The 19,524-nt window shown below is 36.0% G+C and overlaps 1 protein-coding gene across 2 annotated transcripts in view; it reads left to right on the top strand.

Annotated features, from left to right (window-relative positions):
• The window catches only part of Tdrd3 (tudor domain containing 3), a 134,080-nt gene that overhangs the window by 49,724 nt on the left and 64,832 nt on the right, over window positions 1-19,524 (top strand). For both annotated transcript variants that reach the window (XM_055609717.1, XM_055609718.1), the window contains 4 exons: window positions 5,657-5,817; window positions 11,053-11,194; window positions 14,082-14,153; window positions 16,892-17,041. In XM_055609717.1, the coding sequence (XP_055465692.1) occupies window positions 5,657-5,817; window positions 11,053-11,194; window positions 14,082-14,153; window positions 16,892-17,041 (525 nt within the window). The remainder of the gene's footprint in view (window positions 1-5,656; window positions 5,818-11,052; window positions 11,195-14,081; window positions 14,154-16,891; window positions 17,042-19,524) is intronic.

Below are 19,524 nucleotides of genomic sequence, written 5' to 3' on the forward strand. Positions count from 1 at the left end.
AGGAAACATTGCTCTCTTTTGCTAGACTGTTGACTTTTAGAGATATGATTTTCAATTATGAAATAGTGATCAGGTCTCCATAGTGGAAGCATATTTCAAACCTTGGAGAACATTGTACATAGGCTGGAGCAATGGCCCAGCAGTTAGTATTTCTTGCTGTCTTTGCAGAGAATGAAGTTTGGTTTCTAGCATCCATGTCAGGTGATTCACAGCCACTTGTAATTCCAGCTCCCTGATCTGATGCCTTCTTCTGACCTCCACAAGCCTCTGCATATATGTGCACATGCATGTAGACAAACACACATACACATAAATAATAAATCTTTGGAAAAAAATACTTAGAGTACACATTCTCTGTATGTACATCTTCCTGCTGTAAGATTTAAAAATATGTATATGTGTATTGTATATGTGTATATAGCTTATGTGTATATATTTAGATATACACAAAAAAATCTATATATCATATTTAATGTTATTTTTGTTTAAAAATAATATGAATTACAGGAAATGGGGCCTAATCAAATTTTTTGACTGCTAATTATTCATGGAAGATTCATGTAGTTGATATTTGTGATTACTAGAATCTAAGTTCTCTGAGTTTGGGGAATTTTTTTATTCTGTGATAGAGAGGGAAGAAAGAAAACAAGTAGCATATCTTTCCCTTGGTGTGCTGCCACATCATTCCACTTGTCTCAGCTTTGCTTAGAGTAGAAGATCATGGTGCAGCAGGAGAAAAGCAGGAAGATTGAGTTTCTTTCTGGTGGAGGAGTTGCAGCTGAGGTAGGCTGTGTCAGAGCCAGTGAGGTCATCAGCACAAAGCACAGAACAGGGTGCTTGTTGTGTGCTGGAACCAGCGTGTTCTAGTGTGCTCATGGACGCCAGCTGCTAGCACATCTCTTCTTGGCATAGAGTGTAGTTGTATCAAGTTGGTTGTTGATACTGGCAAGAGAAATTGTCAAATAGTTTTAATTGTGCCTTTTCCATTATTCTCCCTCTAGAAATGATTTTACTAACTCTTCTGGCATCAAACTGGCTCTGTGGTTTGGCTTTGAGTATATTTGTGCAGTGTAGGTTGTAGATTTAGCTTGTCAGTTCCAAAATTTCACTGACCAATATATCTGTTTTAAAACATGAACTATTGAAAATATTGGTGTATGTACATACAGGTGTGTTTTGATGGTAAATATTGAAGTGGGTGCTGCTGAAGCGTCTTCTGATGCAAGCACTGGAATACTTGGATGATTCTGCTCAGGTGTTCTTGCCCCACTCCTTCCTAAACCAAGAAACAATTGATGTGATTTCTGAGTTTGTTCATTGACTTTAAGTACATTTTGATTGCATATGCAATTTCAGTAAATATATATCAATTCCTTTGTTGGCAACTTAGTTTATTATTATTTTTTTAATCAGTTTTGAAAGTATACACTATTTCTAAGAACAAGCGTATAATAAGAGATGAACTCAGGAACTGAATTAGTGCATGATAGCATTAATCTAGTGTTCATGGTTATAAAATGATGCCAAATTATTTTACAAAAAGTTGCGTCATTTATATTGCTTTCAGTATAGTATACCAGGTCTATTTGAAAGGTCCCTTTATGACACTTGAAATTACCATTTTTTTCTAAACTTGTGGTTATAAAATACAATATTTTTCCTTAGGTTATTATTTTTCTTCCAATAAATTTTAGAATCAAATTATTAAATCTCTTAAAGTGTGCTAGAATTTTTACTGAAGCTGCAGATCAGCTCAAAGACAGTTGACATCTTTATAGGATGTGATGTGATGCTACCAATAAAATGCTGGTAAACTGCCCATATGAAGAGAGTAAAGAGCCTCAGTGTGTAGCATTTACCACTTTCTATAGTTTATTAAGTCTCTGTTAAACTACAAAGTGAAACCACTGAACCTGGACTTAGGAAGAAACACACAGAATAAATTCTTGTAAATTAGCCTGAGATGGCTACTTTCATGACCTCCAGGCACATGTGAATACACACACTCTCACATACTCATCTAATTTTAAATTCAGGTTCTGTGTTTGAGTGAAAATGTGATATTTTTCTTTCTGAGTCTGGCTTGCTTTGCTTAATATGATTTCCAGTTGTGTTTGTTTTCCTATGAATACCATGATTTTACCTCCTTTACAGCTACATAAAATTCCATTGTGATATGTACTGCATTTTCTTTACCTTTTTCTTTGTTGGTGGATGAATAGGCTGGTGGCAGCTACACAGGTCTGTGTAAGCATCCCTGTGCTGTGCTGACATAGGACATATACCTGAGTGGAAAAGCAGTGTCTATGTTCAGCCTTTTGTGGAACCTCCATACTGATTTCCACAGTGCTTGCACAAGTTTATATTCCCACCAGCACTGTGTTCCTTTCCCTCTGTCTCCTCACTAGCATTTGTTATATTTGATCTCTTGATAAAAATCCTAATAGCTAGGGTGAGATAGACTTTCAAAGTAGTTTTAATTTTGCTTTTCCCTTGTGACTAAGTCTGCCAGAACACATAAAAAATATTTATTGAATACTTTTAAAAATATTTATTAGTTATGTGTGTTTCTTTATTTCCCAGATGGCTAATGATGTTAAAGAATTTTTCAGGAATTGATTGGCTGTTTGTATTTTCTCCCTTGAGAACTGTCTATTTAGTTCATTAGCCCATTTATTCATGATTTTTTTTTTTTTTGGTGTTTAATTTTGACAGTTACATACATGAGTGCATAACTTAATTTTACCTGTTTAAGGAATTTCATTGTTTGAACAGTTTGTGTTGCCACACTTGCTTGTGTATGTAGAAACCCAGGTGGATATTGGTGCCCTCCTCTACTGCTCTCCATCGTAGAGTTTGAGACAGGATATGATGGTCAGTATTGATTGCCAGTTTGGCTGAATTTAGAAGTACCGGGGACAGAGTTTGAGACAGGATATGATGGTCAGTATTGATTGCCAATTTGGCTGAATTTAGAAGTACTGGGGACACAGGCTTCTGGGCATGCTTGTGGGGGTTATCTTGACAGTTGAGATAGGATGACCTGCCTACTGTTGATGTTTGGAATCCTAAATGTGTGAATAAGAGAAAGCATGCTGAGCACATAGCATTCATTCCTCCTTGCTTCTGAGCAGTGGGTGTCATGTAAGCAGCTGATTCAAACTCCTGCTGCCTTCATTTTCACACTATGATGGATTGTACCCTTTGATCTCAAGTAGGATTAGACTCTGTCTCCCTTGAGGTGCTCTTGTTAAGATTTTTGTCTTTTTTTTCAGAGCAGTAGAAAACACAAGCATAAAGAAACAAGGTCTCCCACTTAATTAGGAGCCCAGTTTTGTTCAGACTGGCTAGCTGGCTAGACTGGCTTGCCAGTGAACCCCTCAAATTTGCCTATTGCTGTCCCCCAACATGGAGTTACAGTCATAGCTTTGCTTTTATGAGGGTGCTTTGCACCCACACTAACTTCTCATGCTTGCTCAGTAAGCATTGTATTTCTTGAGTCATCTTTGTAGTCTGTTCTTTGTTCCTGTTTCATTGTTGTGTGTTTCTGTCTAATTGCACATACATTAATCTGCATGGCTGGTCTAGATTTTTGGAGAGCAGTCTTCATATTGAATAATCTGCCCTTGATGGCACAGTCTTTAGTACCACCCAGTGAGAAACAAACGAACTGTTTTACATTTTTATTATTATTATATATAATAATTTTTTTATAAACATTTAACAATTTTATAAAACCATTAAAAATAATTTGAAAAAAATATGTATGTACCATGGTATGTATGTGGAAGTCAGAAGACAACTTTTGGGAGTCAGATCTCTGCTTCTACCATGTAGGTCCCAGGACTGAACTCGGGTCTTCAGGCTTGGCAGCAAACACCTTTACCACTGAGCCATCTCACTGCTCCAGAGCTGCTTTTGTAAGTGGCTTCTGTTTCCTCCTCCTGCCAAGGAAATGAACTTCTGTTGCCCTGTCTTTCTTCTGAACGCACTGCCCTTTTACCTCTCCTCTTTTCCAGGATCCTGTGACTTCCTTTGTGGATTTCTGAGGCTTTTCTTCCCTCTTCTTGTACTTAGTCCCATTTTCCACCATTTTAACTTTCTTTTACTGGCTCTCTCAGAAGCCCCCTCTAGTCTACCATCTTGCCCAGAAACAGTATTTTCTTTTCATAGCTAAAACTTCAGTTTAAGCTTAGACTAGATAAAGCTGAATGATGGGTAGTAGATTTCTATTTGGGAGACTTGCTTGCTTGGGATATGAAGTAGAGATATTTGCCAATTGTTTTTTCATTTTTTTCTGAAAATATGTATTAATTATTTATGTACAAAAATATTTACTTGAGAAACTTTAATTTTAAAATACTCTGTGCTTACTGTGCTAATGTAAAAGTCTGTTTTATTATGTGAAAATTATCATTTCTATTAAATTTAGTTTTCTCCATGTAAGCAAATTTAACTGTCTTTCGCCAGTTTTGCTAACAGCATTTTATTATATAAAGCTTTCAGATTTATATCTAGTTAGTCCATTGATTTATTTTGTACTTTGATTGAAAGTTGGCAAGAGAGAACAGTTCTTTTCTCCCTGTCAACACATATCACAGAGCATCAGATTTAATATAATTTTAAAAGGAAATTATAGAAATACTCCTTGGATTTTATGTGTCTTATGCTTTGGAGCATTTTTTAAAATTAAGTGATCACTTTATTTATGTATTTATTTATTTATTTATTATTACAATTTATTTAGTTTGTATTCACACTGTAGCCCCCTCCCTCATCTCCTACTAGTCCTACCCATCCTCCCTCTTCTCCTCCTATGCCCCTTCCCAATCCACTGATCTGGAGGACCTCCTCCCCTTTCCACCCCTAGCCTGTCAGGTCAGGTCTGCATCATCTTCCTCTGTGTCCTGGCAAGGCTGTACCTCCCAGGGGGAGGTGATCAAAGAGCTGGCCTCCTTTACTAGGGAACCCACTAGTGGTAGTCTATGGGCTTCCTCTGAGCAGGGGGTCAAGGTCCTCTCCATGTATAGCCCTTGGCTGGAGTATTGGTCTTTGCAGAACCCCCCGGGCCCAGGTTTTTGGGCTGTGTTGTTCTCCTTGTGGAGCTCTTTTTCACTCCAGGTTCTTTCTATCTCCCTTTTCTTCTATAAGGTTTCCTGCACTCTGCCCAAAGTTTGGCTATGAGTCTCAGTATCTCCTTCGAGCATTGTATTCTTTACACCTCTTCTAGGGGGCCTGGAAGTTGATGTGTGAATAGGAAGCATTCTTTTGAACTACTGCCGTAAGTTGATGTGCTTTAAGCTAATGTCAAGTTGTCTGTTTCCTGAAAGCCTGTTCATTTGAAAGGGGAAGAAGCAGGGTTCATGTGAATCATTTCAGCTACACGGAGTGACCTAATACACCTTTTAGTAAAAACACAGCTGCTTTCTTAATGCTTTCAGGCCTTGTAACTATCTGAAAGTACATTTGAAGAATTGTTCTTCGGCAGGGTTCTTGAAATTTTACCTCTATGAATTAACAAAATAATTTCAGACTTGACTTTGATTGAAGCTATCTTTATAAATCATAATAAAAAACTATTAAAGAGGATGGAAATTGTGTAATTGGAAATACAGCAGTGAGTAAGAAATGACTTTTGTTCTCTTGTGTTTGACAGCTTGAAGGTCCATGTGTTTTACAAATTCAGAAAGTCCGCAATGTTGCTGCACCAAAGGATAATGAGGAATCGCAGGCTGCGCCAAGGATGCTTCGCTTGCAGATGACTGATGGGCATACAAGTTGTACGGCAGTAGAATTCAGTTATATTTCAAAAATAAGGTGATTCATATAACTTGTTAAGAGACTTTGAGGGTACTTTTCAGACCTTTCATAGCAAGAACTTGAAAAAGGAAGAGTGGCATCTCTGTCTGTATGTCTTTCTATCTAATTATTTATTTATTATTACTATGTTTTACAATTTATTCACTTTTTATTCTGGATGTAGCCCCCTCCCTCATCTCTTTCCAGTTCCACCCTCTTTCCTTCTTCCCTATGCTCCTCCCCTACTCTACTGATAGGGGAAGTCCTTCTCCCAACTATCTGACCCTAGCCTACCAGGTCTCTTCAGGACTGCCTGATCCTCTTCCTCTGTGGGCTGGCAAGAATGGTGTGTTAAGTGAATGCTGTGCTTTTCCACAAGAAATTTACTGGGATTTTCATGTCTGTTTTGTCTAAAAGACAAGGATAAAGTTAGTCACTCTTTATTCTATGTTAACTATAAGACAAATTTAAAATATATAATCACAAATTTTTTCTAGAAAAATTTAGATCATTCACTGTTTAAAACACAATAGAATTTCTTTAAATATGTTATTTTTATTCTGACAAGTTAGCAGCTAGCTATATATATTAGTGTGTTATTATACTATTTAAGAGTCTAGCCAAGTTTGTAGGATAATGTACTTTCTAAGGAGATAATTAAAACTAAGGAGGTTTGTGGCTTTCTACTTTATAAGACAGAATTCTTTAAGGAGCAACCTTCCAAATTCTTAATTGTTTAAAATTTTTTTTATTAAATCTTTGAGCATTAATACAATGCATTTTGATATATATATATCAAAAATATATATATATTTGATATATATATAATATATGCAGACATAATAGATATGTCTCATGGAGTACAATATTTGCTGTCCATCAACTCCAACTTGGTTGACCTACCAGGACCACACACTTAAAGGCAACTTACTCTCATCCCAGCAGCTATCAGTTGCTAATAGCTCCTCAGCTACTGGTGGACTTCCTTCTCCATGCTGGAATTTCTTCTTCTTCTTCTTTTTTTTAATCTCACTTGAGCTCATGTGGCTCTTGGGCATGCTGTCTCAACCTGTAACTTCATATGTGCCATTGCTCTGCTGTGTCTAGAAAGCACTGTTTTGTTGTAGTCATCCACCATCTCTGGCTCTAAGAACATTCCCACCACCATTTTCGTAAATGATTCCTGAATGTTGGAAGTAGGCGGTATGATGTAAATGTCTCATGAAGGGATGCATACCCACAGTCTTATATACTTTGAACCTTGACCAGTTATGAGTCTTTGTTAATCATCATTTACTTCAAGAAGAAGCTTTTTTGATGAGGGTTGAGAAGTGTACTAACTTATGCATATAATGATAAGTCAGTAGGAGTCCATTTAAAAAAATAATAGTTGGCTTTTCTGTAGGGTCTATAAACTGTCCAACCACAGGTTTCTGGCCTCTATAATAGAGTCAGGATTGGTTCTCTCTTATGAAGTGGACTTTAAATCCAGTCATAAAGTGGTTACTGACTCCCATGACATTGATGCCACTGTTGGAACAGTGGGCATATTTTTGGCAGGCTGGTCATTATTGCAGGTATTAACCTGCAATTATAGGCTGGAGCTACACAGCTGGATAAGACTAATGATTCTTTCTTTTTCCTCTGGTACTGTTCATAGCACCTTCTAGCACTATCAAAGTTAGCCAATAGCAATAAGAGACACTTAGAGACACACATTAAGATGTAGAAAGATGAGAATCTGTTCAATTAAGGCAGTTTGAACTCTGCTTTGTGAGGAAGAACTTTTACTGGACATTGTATGTCCAGTCATTGTATTATGTGGTCATGTTTGCTGCTTTGGATCCTAAAGAATAGTCCTAAAGAATACTTTTTTCCTCCTAAACAAACATATAGTCTTTAGCATACACTGTAGTTCATTCCCTTTTTGTGGGAAGTCCAGAGATAAAGTTAAATTTTACTTTTTAGTAACTGATAGGACAACAATATAGGCATATAGCCGTATACTTATCTGGAACTTAGAGAATTGCTGCAACTTGGGGAGCTAGCAGTTTGATTTAAAATGTGAATGGTTTTACGGGTATTGCTGCTCTAGTTGGCAGCATGAACTTGGGTCAGGGGGACCCTAAAAATGAGGTGGACTAAATCTCATGCAATAGTCAACTTTATGAATAGCATCAGACAGTTTATATTCTGAGGGTTAGGCAAGGTCATATGAATTTAGGCTATATATAATCACAAGGAATACTTGTACTGGGAAACAATTTTGAATACCAAAGTAAGATGATAGATAATCTGAAGCAAACCTCACTGCTGTTTACTACATCTGGGAGAGGCATGGAAAGCACATTTCAACAAGAACCCATGTTTTGGAGGAACAGAGGTTCCCAGACTCATGTTTTGTTTGCTTGGAGTTTCTCATGTGTTCTCAGAAATCTCCTCACACAGTTTCATTCAAGGACCATGTTCCAACACTGACTCGTATGTCCTGACTATAGGAAGTGAGCAGTTCTGTTTGGTAGCGCTTAGGTGGTTTGGAGTAGGTTGAGGTGTTGCATGTAGTCTACAGTGACACTGTTTTTCTTCAGTCTGTGCAAGCTTTTGGTAAAGGAGAGACCCTCCTGAGGCCGTACATGGATAAATGTTTATCAAAAATGTTGATTTCTTATACAAAGAGTTTAGCTAATTTGTGATTACTTTTTTTTTTTTTTTAAAGAGGAGAAGGATTTCTACTTTCCTCCCTTGACAGATTCAGTCAAGGCCTTCCCAAGGACTCACAGGTGCCACAGATATGCAATGCACATTTTCTGCTTCTACTATTACATTTCTCTGCCCAATGCCATCTATTACCTTCTATTGAATTTATTATGGTTTAACAACTAAAAATTTTTATATGCTTATTCATTCATTATTGGAGCAGCCTGTTTTCTGCTGATGTCATAGAAAAATGACAGTATGCAAAACTGTTCTTCCATGGGGATAATTTAGAAGACTTTGAATGTTTGGCTAGTGGTTGCTATATAAGGAAGGTGAAATAACTCTCTGGGTAGCATAAACCAGGTGTAGGGCTGGGTTGTGGTCCCCAGTGGTCTGTGCATTTTTCCAGGTGCTTCTGGTCTTCTACCTCCTGCGCAGACAGCCATGGTCTTAGTTTTATGTTTATTATTATTATTATTATTTTTTTTTGTTAATTGCAATGAAGAAAGAGCTGTGTTGGGGTGTCAAAGAAGTAGGCATTAAACCAAAATGATCTCTAAGTAGTAGTTAATTATGATACTGGAGTCAAGGTAGTAAAAAGCTTAATGTTATTTTAGTTCTGATTTTCATTTTGTGGCAGTGAAATAGTGGGAGTCCATCAGTGGTTTTTGTGAAATTCTAAATTTTATGAAACTATTTGAAAATCAAGAAAAGTTTGGGGAGAGTGTAAGACACTTAACACAAAGTTAATCACATGCTTCTGTTATCTGTTATCTTTGGTATTTATTTAATATTTATCTTTTTATTGTTTCGTTTCTGGTAGTATGCTGTATTCATAATTTCATGTGCTAGTATATTCTCATTTATTTTCTAATTATACCCATTTGTAAGAAATTGTTGACTAAAAATTCTTTTCAAGAAAACACATAGATCATTAAGTGCTTTCTTTGGGAGTACAAGGGCATCAACCTATGGCCTGTGTTGCTTATCACTCTGATTGAGAAATGAAGAAATTATGAACTGCAGAGTTATAAAATCTGGATTTGCTGGTTGCCTGGAATAGGCAAAAACTTGTTAGTGTAATTGTATTGCTGATAGTTACTGCTGATCTTCATGTTGGGACACTGTTCTTAGTGACCACATTCTGACTGTAGAGCTTTGTAAGGGTGAGATTAGGCAAGGCTGGTTTGCTGTTGTTGTTTTGTTTTGTTTTGTTTTTTTGATCAATTGTTTGGTCAGTTTTGAGTAATAACTAAGAAAGCTAAGCTTGTGGCCCTCAGAAAATTTTTAATGACTTTATTGAGATAGAATTGATAATCTGCAATGATACACATCAGGCATATCTGATACACAGAACAGTATGTAATCTCTCTAACTCTGTATGGGTTCTTTTTGAGAAATAGGCATATTTTTACTTCTTTTCACGAATAATCATTATTAGCTATCCTTTAAAAAGATAAGGTATTAACACTCACTGATTTGATGTTGCATATATCAGCCTGTGATGAATTTCATGAGCCTTTAAAATGTGAATAATGAAGCCATTGCAGAATAATTTTCTAATTTATCCCAAGTGTTTCACAGCAGACTATTTTAAGAGTCCTGTTTGGAGAGCTTTCTCCCTTGCTCTGTGTAGGATTCAAATCTGCACATTTACTTTCGAACAAACCTATATGAAGTAAATTTCATTCTGTGTTTCCTTTAACAAAGTTAGTGGGAAGATAAACATCTTGACTCTAGTTTTTGTACAAGGATTTGTGGTGCAAGGTTTACTCAGCATCAGATTAACACTGGCCTTTTGTAGAGTAGTCTCATTACAATTAATACATTACTTCCAAGTCGGTGTGTAGCAGTCTTTTTAAAGTTATTGCATAAGTAATGCTCATATTTTATCTTTAAATAGATGACTTACAAAAAAGATTTTTATAGATCACCATAGCTCACATAGGAGTTAAATTTCTGTGTTTATTGCTGGTTAAATATAATTTTCCATATTTAAATTTAATTTAATGATGATATATTTTTGCCATGTATAGCAAAAGCTTATGAAAAAGAAAGGGAGATATTTTTTTCATATATGGTAGTACTTTTCTGACAGGAGAGATGGCTCTGTGCTTCAAAGCACTGGATGCTTTTCCAGTTTAATTCCAGTTTCAATTCCCAGCACCCACATGATGGCTCACAACCACCTGTAACTCCAGTTCCAGGTGATCTGACTCTATACGTGTGGGCAAAACACCCACAAACATAACATAAAACAAATATTTAGAGAGAAAAGAAAAGTAATTTTCTGTCTTTCCTTTTTCTTTTACCACAGCTTTGTGAGGTGTGATTATTCTTCTCCTCATTTATTTTAACTTGTGGAAACTGAGGCTTATTTTCTTTTATGCTTGGTATTCATTAATGGTGATCCATTTAGACTTTATAGCTTGACCTCCTGGCAAACTAGTTTAGGTGTTAGTGTACTTTGATTAAGTCCTAAGACTCCTTTCAGTTTGTAGAAGGGTGTCAATGAAGCTCTAACTTTTAACTCCTTTCATTTTTCTTTTATATCAGCCTGAACACACCACCTGGCACAAAAGTGAAGCTCTCGGGCATTGTTGACATAAAGAATGGATTCCTGCTCTTGAGTGACTCTAACACTGCAGTTCTTGGTGGTGAAGTGGAACACCTGATTGAGAAGTGGGAATTGCACAGAGTAAGTGTGCAGTGAGAACAGCTTGGAGCAAGTAGAATGCCAGAGTTCTGGCTGCTCTTTTGAGGAACTCCTCCATAGTGAGTGATGACAGTAGTCTTCTGTGTCAGAATTACTAAGTTAGAACATGATGCTCATTAGAGATGCTATCTGCTATGATCTAACCATATTCTTCCTCAAAAGCAGGTGAAAATTTTCAGTGCTTGTTACATTTTATTCATGCTTTAAATATTAATATTACAGTATCTTGGCAGGTTTGAAACTTGTCAGCTAATAGAAGGATATTTCAGAGTCAGATCGATGCTTATATAATTTTCCAGCATCCCAGCAAGAATCATTTTCAGTAGGTAGCTCAGTCTCCATGTGCTGCCCGTGGAAGGAAAGCCCGGGCTGCCTATGTCATGAACTCACTTGCCCCTGTCAATGCAGCCTTGCCAGGCCGCAAAGGAAGAGGGTCCAGGCAGTCTTGATGAGACTTGATAAGCTTTGGGCTGATGGTAGAGGAGGAGAACTCTCCCTCTCAGTGGACTAGGGGAAGGGGATAGGGGGAAGAAGGAGAGAGGGCGGGACTGTGAGGAGTTGAGGGAAGGGACTTCAATCTGGATATATAATGCATAAATTGTAAAACAAACAAACAAACAAACAAACCAAAAAACAGCAACAACAACAACAAAACCAAAAACATTAAGTCAGTTAGAACTTAATCACTTCTAACACAGAGGCACACAGGCATGCATGCATACACTCTTCTCTGTGTCAAAATCTCTCTTTCTATGAACTTGACTATTTTAATAGCTCTTGGATGTGTTATGTTACAATATTTCTTCTTTTGTGTCCGGCATATTCTGTATAAGATAATATCTATATTGTAGCATGTGGCAGAGTTTTCCTCCTTTTATAAGCTCAATAGTGTTGTATTGTTTATGTATCCCACATTTTGTTTTTTCATCTGTCAATGGGCATTACTGTTGTTTCTTTCTTTTGCTCGCTATGGATACAGCAGCTGTGACTGTGGGTGCACAAATAATAGCTCCTTTCAGTTCTTTTGCATGCATTCCTATAGAATTGCTGGGTTATATGGTAACACTGTTTTTATTCTTTTCATAAGCTTCTGACGTCTATACTGGTTATTTTCACGTTGTGGATATTCTGTGTGTGTGAAGTAAAATCTCTTTTGGTTTCCATGAGCATTTCTCCAAAGCTTAACAATGACAAGTCTCTTCTCATGAGGTTGTTATTTTCTACTGAGCTTTCTGTGCTGTGCCTTCTACATTGTACACCTTAGCAAAAGCCATGACCTACATCTTCCCGTAGCAATAGCTGTCCTATGCTGCTTAAGACTGGGTTTAATATAGTTGTGTTTATTTATTGGCCAGGTCACTCATTGTTTATAAAAGGAGATTAGGTCTGGCTGTATCTTCGTCAGATTCATTAGAAGTCTTCTAAGGATTTTTTTTTTTTCATTTTTCATGTTAACAAGAGATGTTAATTTATGTTAGCTTTTAAAGGAAGTTTTAGTGTAAATTGAATTGATTTATAGCTGTTTACATAATCCTTTCCTTGTAACTAAATTGAAACTGAGAAAAGGGCCCCTAGCTAATCATACATGTGCCATGCTTATTTTCTTTTTGAATTAAAGAGATTGATAACTTACATGTAGATTATGAATAAATATGGTATGCCTGTACCATTTTTATATTCTATGCTTATTAAGATGATGTTATGTTGCCATTAGCCTTGTTACTAAATCTATAATTTACATGAAATTTGTGAGTATTTACATAATTCAGGAACTCTGGAATATGTTAAAAATACAGTATGTGATGGATTTTTAAAAATACTTTGTGACTCTTTTACATTATATTTTCATCATAACATCTGTAATGGTAATTAGCACAAGTTTAAAGTTTAGAAGGTATGTTTAATAATGAGTATTTAACGGATGCACATTAATGCCTTTAGTGGGAAGGATAACTGAAAGGAATCCTATTGAGCTTCCTTTGGTTCTATGGAAGGATTTCACAGTATGAGAAAGGAGGCTGTTTTGTGCCCATCTTCACAATATATTGTTTTTCTTCTACTTCCAATTAGGCAAGCTTGAAACTAAAACTGAATCTGATCAATGTTTGGAAGCTTGTGTCTGTTATATAATAGTCAGAGTCCTATGTAGTAGGTAAAGTGTTTGCCTTCAACCTCATGACTTAAGTTTGATTCCTGGGATCCACATGGTGGACAGAGATAACTGGTGCAAGTTATCTTCTTATCTTCACATGCTTATGCTTGTGTGTTTGTATGTGCGTGCATATGCACACATACACACCAAGTACAACAAAACTTTAAAACAAACTAGTTGGTTGTATATTTCTTCAAAGTATGAATTGATGTAAGATAATTTGAAAAAGTTATTATGTGACTTTCCATATTATAAACTATAGTAATATGATATCCAAAGTACTAGAAACCACCCTTATCAGTAATGATTTTTTTTCTAGTATTATATCTAAAACTTTTACATTTGTAGAAACATTGCAGGCATCATTTACCTATTGGCTATGTGGTGCAAGGTAAAAGTGTTCTTGCCAGAGTTTATTCTCTATGAACTAACTATATTTTGAGGAAGTCTGTTTTCTCCAAAGGATAACATTTTGAAAAATATTTCTAAAGATTAAACTTGAATGTATTTTGGTCAAGAGAGATGAGGAAAAAACTTTTTTCCAGGTGACATAAAGAAAGAATACAGTATTTCCTGTTTTGTAGTTTGAAATGCTTTAAGGAAGGCTCTGTGTCTCTTGATACTCTACTGTAAACAGCATGTTTCTGGTGTGTTCGCACGGGGCTAGTGTGTTTATGTATATGATTTATGCTTTATGATTGATTTGTTTTTAAACAGAGCTTATTAAAACATAATAGAAGCAATATCGGAACTGAAGGTGGCCCACCTCCTTTTTTGCCTTTTGGACAGGTAAGGACTTTCCTCCAAGCTGGTGGATTCAGTCAGGAAAGAATGTTCTTCATTATGTTTAAGCTGTGTATGGTTTTGTGTTATGGAGTTATATGGAGTTCAAGGAACTTAATAATTTTGCTGTTACCCCAAACTTGAAGTAATTAAGAGTTATATATAAAGAAAAAATTTCAGCTAACTAAAATAGGTTAATAGGAAACAATTTTTAAAGAAGATTTTAAAAGTAAGGATATTAAAAAAAATGTGCCTTAATGTTCTTAAGCCTTGCTTCTATCCAATTACTCATCTTAGTCCGAAATTTTGTTTCTAGTTGATGTTTTCAACTACAGCAACTGAGATTATTCTTTTATAAAAAAAAAAAAAAAAGTCAATGTGTAGTCCTGAGTTTCTACCTTTTGTCTTTGTTTTCTATTGTAACAAAGCACTATGACCAAGGCAGCTTTTAGAAGAAAGTATTTAATTGGTGTGTACACTTTCAGAGGGTGAATACATGTCTGTCATTGCAGGAAACATAGTGGCAGATGGAGAAGGCTGGCATGGGGATAGTAGCTGAGAGCTTACACTTTGATTCACTAGCATAAGACAGAGAAAACTAACTGGGAATGGCCTGGGCTTTAGAAACCCCAAAGCTCATGAGCCTCAGTGACACATGATCTCCCAACAAGCCCTCACCGACTAATTTTTCCCAAACAGTTCTACCAACTGGAAAGTGAACATTCAGATATATGAACCTATGGGAACCATTCTCATTCAAACCAGCACATCTTCCTACTATAAAGAAGCTTTGAGGATGGTCTTGAGCTGGCCTGTGTATCTTTTTTTTTTTTTTTTTAATTTTATTTTTTTCTTATCAGTTACATTTTATTAACTCTGTATCCAAGCCATGTCCCGATCCCTCATTCCCTCCCAGTCCCTCCCTCCCTCATCTCCACCGTGCCCCTTGCCAAGTCCACTAATAGGGGGGACCTCCTCCCCATTCATCTGATCCTGTTTTATCAGGTATCTTCAGGACTGGCTGCAAAGCCCTCCTCTGTGGCCTAACAGGACTGCTCCTCCCTTGGCGGGGTGAGGAGGCCAAAGAGCCAGTCATTGAGTTCCTGTTAGAAATAGTCCTTGTTCCCCTCACTATGGGAAACCAATTGGAGATTCTACCGCTAGGCTGCTTCTGGCAGAGAGATTTGGCCTGTGTATCTTCCTTCCTATACTTATCCTGGAGTTGTGCTCCCAGCAGCCTCCACCTTGTCCCGCTTCACTCTTGATGAGGCTGAGAGGAATCCCGTTGATGTTGGCTTTGCCTTGTTTCCCACCACCAAAGTTTTAAGCCATGTTTACTCTGTCCTTTTTTTTTTCTTTTCTTTTTTTTTTTTTTACAAAATGTTGGCTACAGTGAAGGTGACTCTTGGGGTCATAAAATGTGAAAGTGAAACCAACATTTTATTTTGGATTTTATTTAGATCTTGTTTGAAATTTTGGTTTTAAAAAGATATCTAGTTGATATGATGATATGGGATAGGATCAGTTGATTGGCATCTTTAAAATAATTTTATGAGCTATAATTAGAATTAAATTAGTCATTCCTGCATCATGGACAGTTTTTAGTATTTAGAAAACAGGCTTCCCTCCCCTCTTTTAAAAAGTAGTTAGGAAGTCCAGTGTTATTGTCCATGTTGGCAACATTCTGCCTGTAATAGAAGAGCCCAGAATGGATAGTATAGTCATTTGTACTTGAAAATAATAATTGATACACCTATAATTTTTTTTCTGAAACATTTTTAAAGTGTTTTTCTTGAATTACTTAAGATATAAAAATGGGACTTTTTTCCTAGAGACGATTAATCATTTAATTGTTGTCTACAATTTGAAATGTGTATTATAGTTTTCTAGTATTAGGAAGTGTAACAAAAGGGTAACTTTCAATGATAGTATTTATTTTTATTCATTCTGAACAGTTCTTCTGCAGCATGTTAACAGCATTGTAGGTGGTTTAAAATGATAGTGCTGACTTTGTTGCTATAAATAGTATGTTTATCTCAGAGGAAACATACTGTATCTGTGTAATACATTTGAGAATATTTCCTCTCCTTCCTTTCTTCTGGTTAATGAGCTGAGAAAAAAAAAAATCCCAGTCACTTTAGAGGACTTGTACTGGTGTGGAGACAAGAATTCGGGATTGTTTTCAGATAGAGACACCTGTATTAAATTGTGAGATTAAAAATCTAAACTTAAAACTAGCAGCAATAAAACTTTGTATCTGAACTGGTGCAAAGGCATATTTTTAGCCTTTGATTTGTAAGTTCATACACATTTTGTTATGTATTAACAAGTGTACTGCCAGACTCATGGATATTGTGGAGTAATGTGGAAATTGAACTCTTAATTACAAATCAAATTTACCTGGTTTTAGTTAATGCAGACAGCTCAAAATCTACAACTATTTTTAAGTTATTACACTAAAATGAAACTTGGGTCTTGCAGTCCAGTATGTTTTGTAAATGTATGTCCTTATTCAGGTAATGTATGTAGTGTCTGTATATATACACACATATAACCTTTAACTTATATTTATTTGAAAGTTATATTGTAATCAGCTTAGTACTTTTTAAAAAAATCTGTTGGATAGTGTTGTAGTTTTGCTTTTACCAATGATAAGAAATATGAACATTTTGAGGAAATAGTTCTTTCCATAAAGAACTGTGATTTTCTTGAAATTGCTGAACAATACGAATTTCTTTTCTCAGAAGTGTGCATCTAGTGCTCAGGTGGACAGCAGAGAACTTGATAGAAGGAAGACATTACAGGTTTCAGTGCCTGTCAAACCTACAAATGATAATGATGAATTTGAAAAGCAAAGGACTGCTGCAATTGCAGAAGTTGCAAAGAGCAAAGAGGTAAGAAGATAATTTTCACAAATTTCTCTATTGCATTCTCTTTAATTATTCATGGTCATTGCTGCTTTTCACATAACTAATTCCAAATGTCTTCATCTTTGTATAGCATAGAAAAGTGCCATTCTCCTCTATAGGGGTTTAAGCTTGCTTGTTGTATTTGTGTGTTCTTTTTCCATGTCACCTTGGCAATTCTAGTAAATACTGTTAGTGAGTCTTCCATACACTGTACCCCCTTTTCTTTATTTTCTTAGTGAAAAAATAAACACACTTTTTTTTTTTAATGTTGTAACACAGGGTTTTCTATTGTTAGTTGAGGTAGTTACCACTTTCTCAAAGTATTCTCCCTCTATATTTCTCGCTTCTGAAAAGTGAGACTTGTGAGTTATGAACCAGGATCAATCAGTACATCAGAATTATGTCTTGCTATCTTATTCTTACAGCCAAAATGTTGATTTTAGGATTATATGTGCTTTTATACTGTTCAGATGTACATGCACATACATACCCTCCATCTTACACCACAGTTGGCCAAATTGTTTTGAATTTTTGCTTACTTAGACTAGGTTGTTTTTTCTGTTGATTGATTTAGTTCAGATTTTGATATGTGATAATGAGTTTTTGTTTGTGAGTTTGTTGGTTAGAACTTTGTTCATTAAAATTTAAATGGTTTTCTGCATTCAGAACACAGTGAAAGTTTGTGAATAAATACTTTTCTATTTAATTTCAAAGATTCACTAGAAAACATCTTGATGTTATCCTTCCTCTGTCTTTTTACCTCTAGTTTAGGGTAGGGCCGAAAACACACCCTCTGGAACCAGATGGCCCAACGCATGTCCTGTTGACCGTTTTGAGTTGATGAATTTCTTCTGCTCAGTTTGTTTTATCAGTGAAATTTAGGAGCAATAGTGGACAGCCGTGGTTGCTGTAGGGGTTGCAATTGGTCATCTGTAAAATATCTACAACAGCCCCTATACACACACCCTGCATGATGGATGATTTATATTGTAAATAACAAAGCATATAAATAAACTTCACCCAGCAATTTTATGCACATAGGCCTTAGTATCTTAAGATAATGAAATTTGATTGATGATATGAAGGAGGTGAGAGAATTAAGTATTGTTATAGCTAAGGAAATATGATCCATGGAAAAAAGAAAGTATAGAAAAGGCCTTAAATAGGAGCAGATGTAGAAGAAACAGCAAAGTGCTCTGTGGAAGAGTCACGAGCAGAGGTAAAGGAAAATAAGGAGAGACTGGTGAAAAGGCACGGACTTATTACTTAAAAATTACAAGCTTTTGAGTGTTTTGCTTACAGCAAAGGGCTACTTCAGGCTGCTTCATTGAGACTGGTTGTAGAGAAGGAAGATTGGAATTGTAGACATGATGGGAGATTACCGAATTGATGGAAAAGAAGTGATGGTATCTTTCTTAATTTTCCATAGGTAGAACAAATTTGTTCATTTCAGAAATTTTGAAATCAGGGAGGGCTTCTGAGAGATACAAAGCATTGTAGCAGAGGAGATTTAAAGAATGACTAAAGAATTTACTTTGAGATATTGTCAGGATTTCTTGAAATCCAGAAGATGAAAGTGGGGGACACGTAAGCGGAGGCACTCTCGTAGTCTTATTTTTAACATGTAAGTATTGAGATACATACTAGATATGCTCCTGGCATGTTTAATAGCAGTGAGACAGAGTAGTGTAGTTGAAAAGAGTTTTTGCATCGAAATTCTACACAAGTGTTGCATAGAATACAGAAGATACTCTACACAAGAAATTGAGAGTTCTGTATAGTTGGATGGTATTGGGCTAAGTCAGATCACCAAAGGAATGAGTGTTTATAGAGAAGAGAAACGGTAACGCTGTCAATAGGATTTTAGGAAGATGGAAGAATAAAAGTACATCTCACTGACTGTGATTAGTAATATAAAGAGAAATTCAGTGTGTATGTTATAGGTAAGGGAGTGAGGAACACTTACCAAGGGTAGATGAAAAGTGTTGTAGGATATTGATTGATGCTGTAGAATTGAAATTATTGACTGCCTCTACATTCATCTTGGTGTGGTGAACATTTGCAGAATCAACAGTGACAATGGGAAAATGGTGATTGGAGAACTGGAACATGAGGATGTAAAAATTATGATATAGGTGGATGAGAAGTGTGTGGGCTAGGAAATACAGTGAGATTGATAAGCAGTTGTGACGATCTTGGGGATGCTTAATCCACTCACCATGAAGTTGCACTGCTTCTCATTATTTATGGTTTGTGGGTTGTAGCTGTTTTAAACCCTTGAAGTAACTGTGAAGATGCTGTTCTTTCATTTTTCAAACCCACAAAATGCAAAGAAAATGATAAGGAAATAAATATAGATGATGGTAGTATTTCGTTGTCACTAAAAGAAAAAGCACTTTTGGAGCTGTGGAATATAAATCTTAATTCAAACAGGTCAGGCTCCATAATTTTTAGATAACTGTGTTTTA

The sequence above is a fragment of the Psammomys obesus genome, unplaced genomic scaffold, assembly GCF_907164565.1.
Source record: "Psammomys obesus unplaced genomic scaffold, mPsaObe1.curated_primary_1811, whole genome shotgun sequence".
Classification (NCBI taxonomy): Eukaryota; Metazoa; Chordata; class Mammalia; order Rodentia; family Muridae; genus Psammomys; species Psammomys obesus.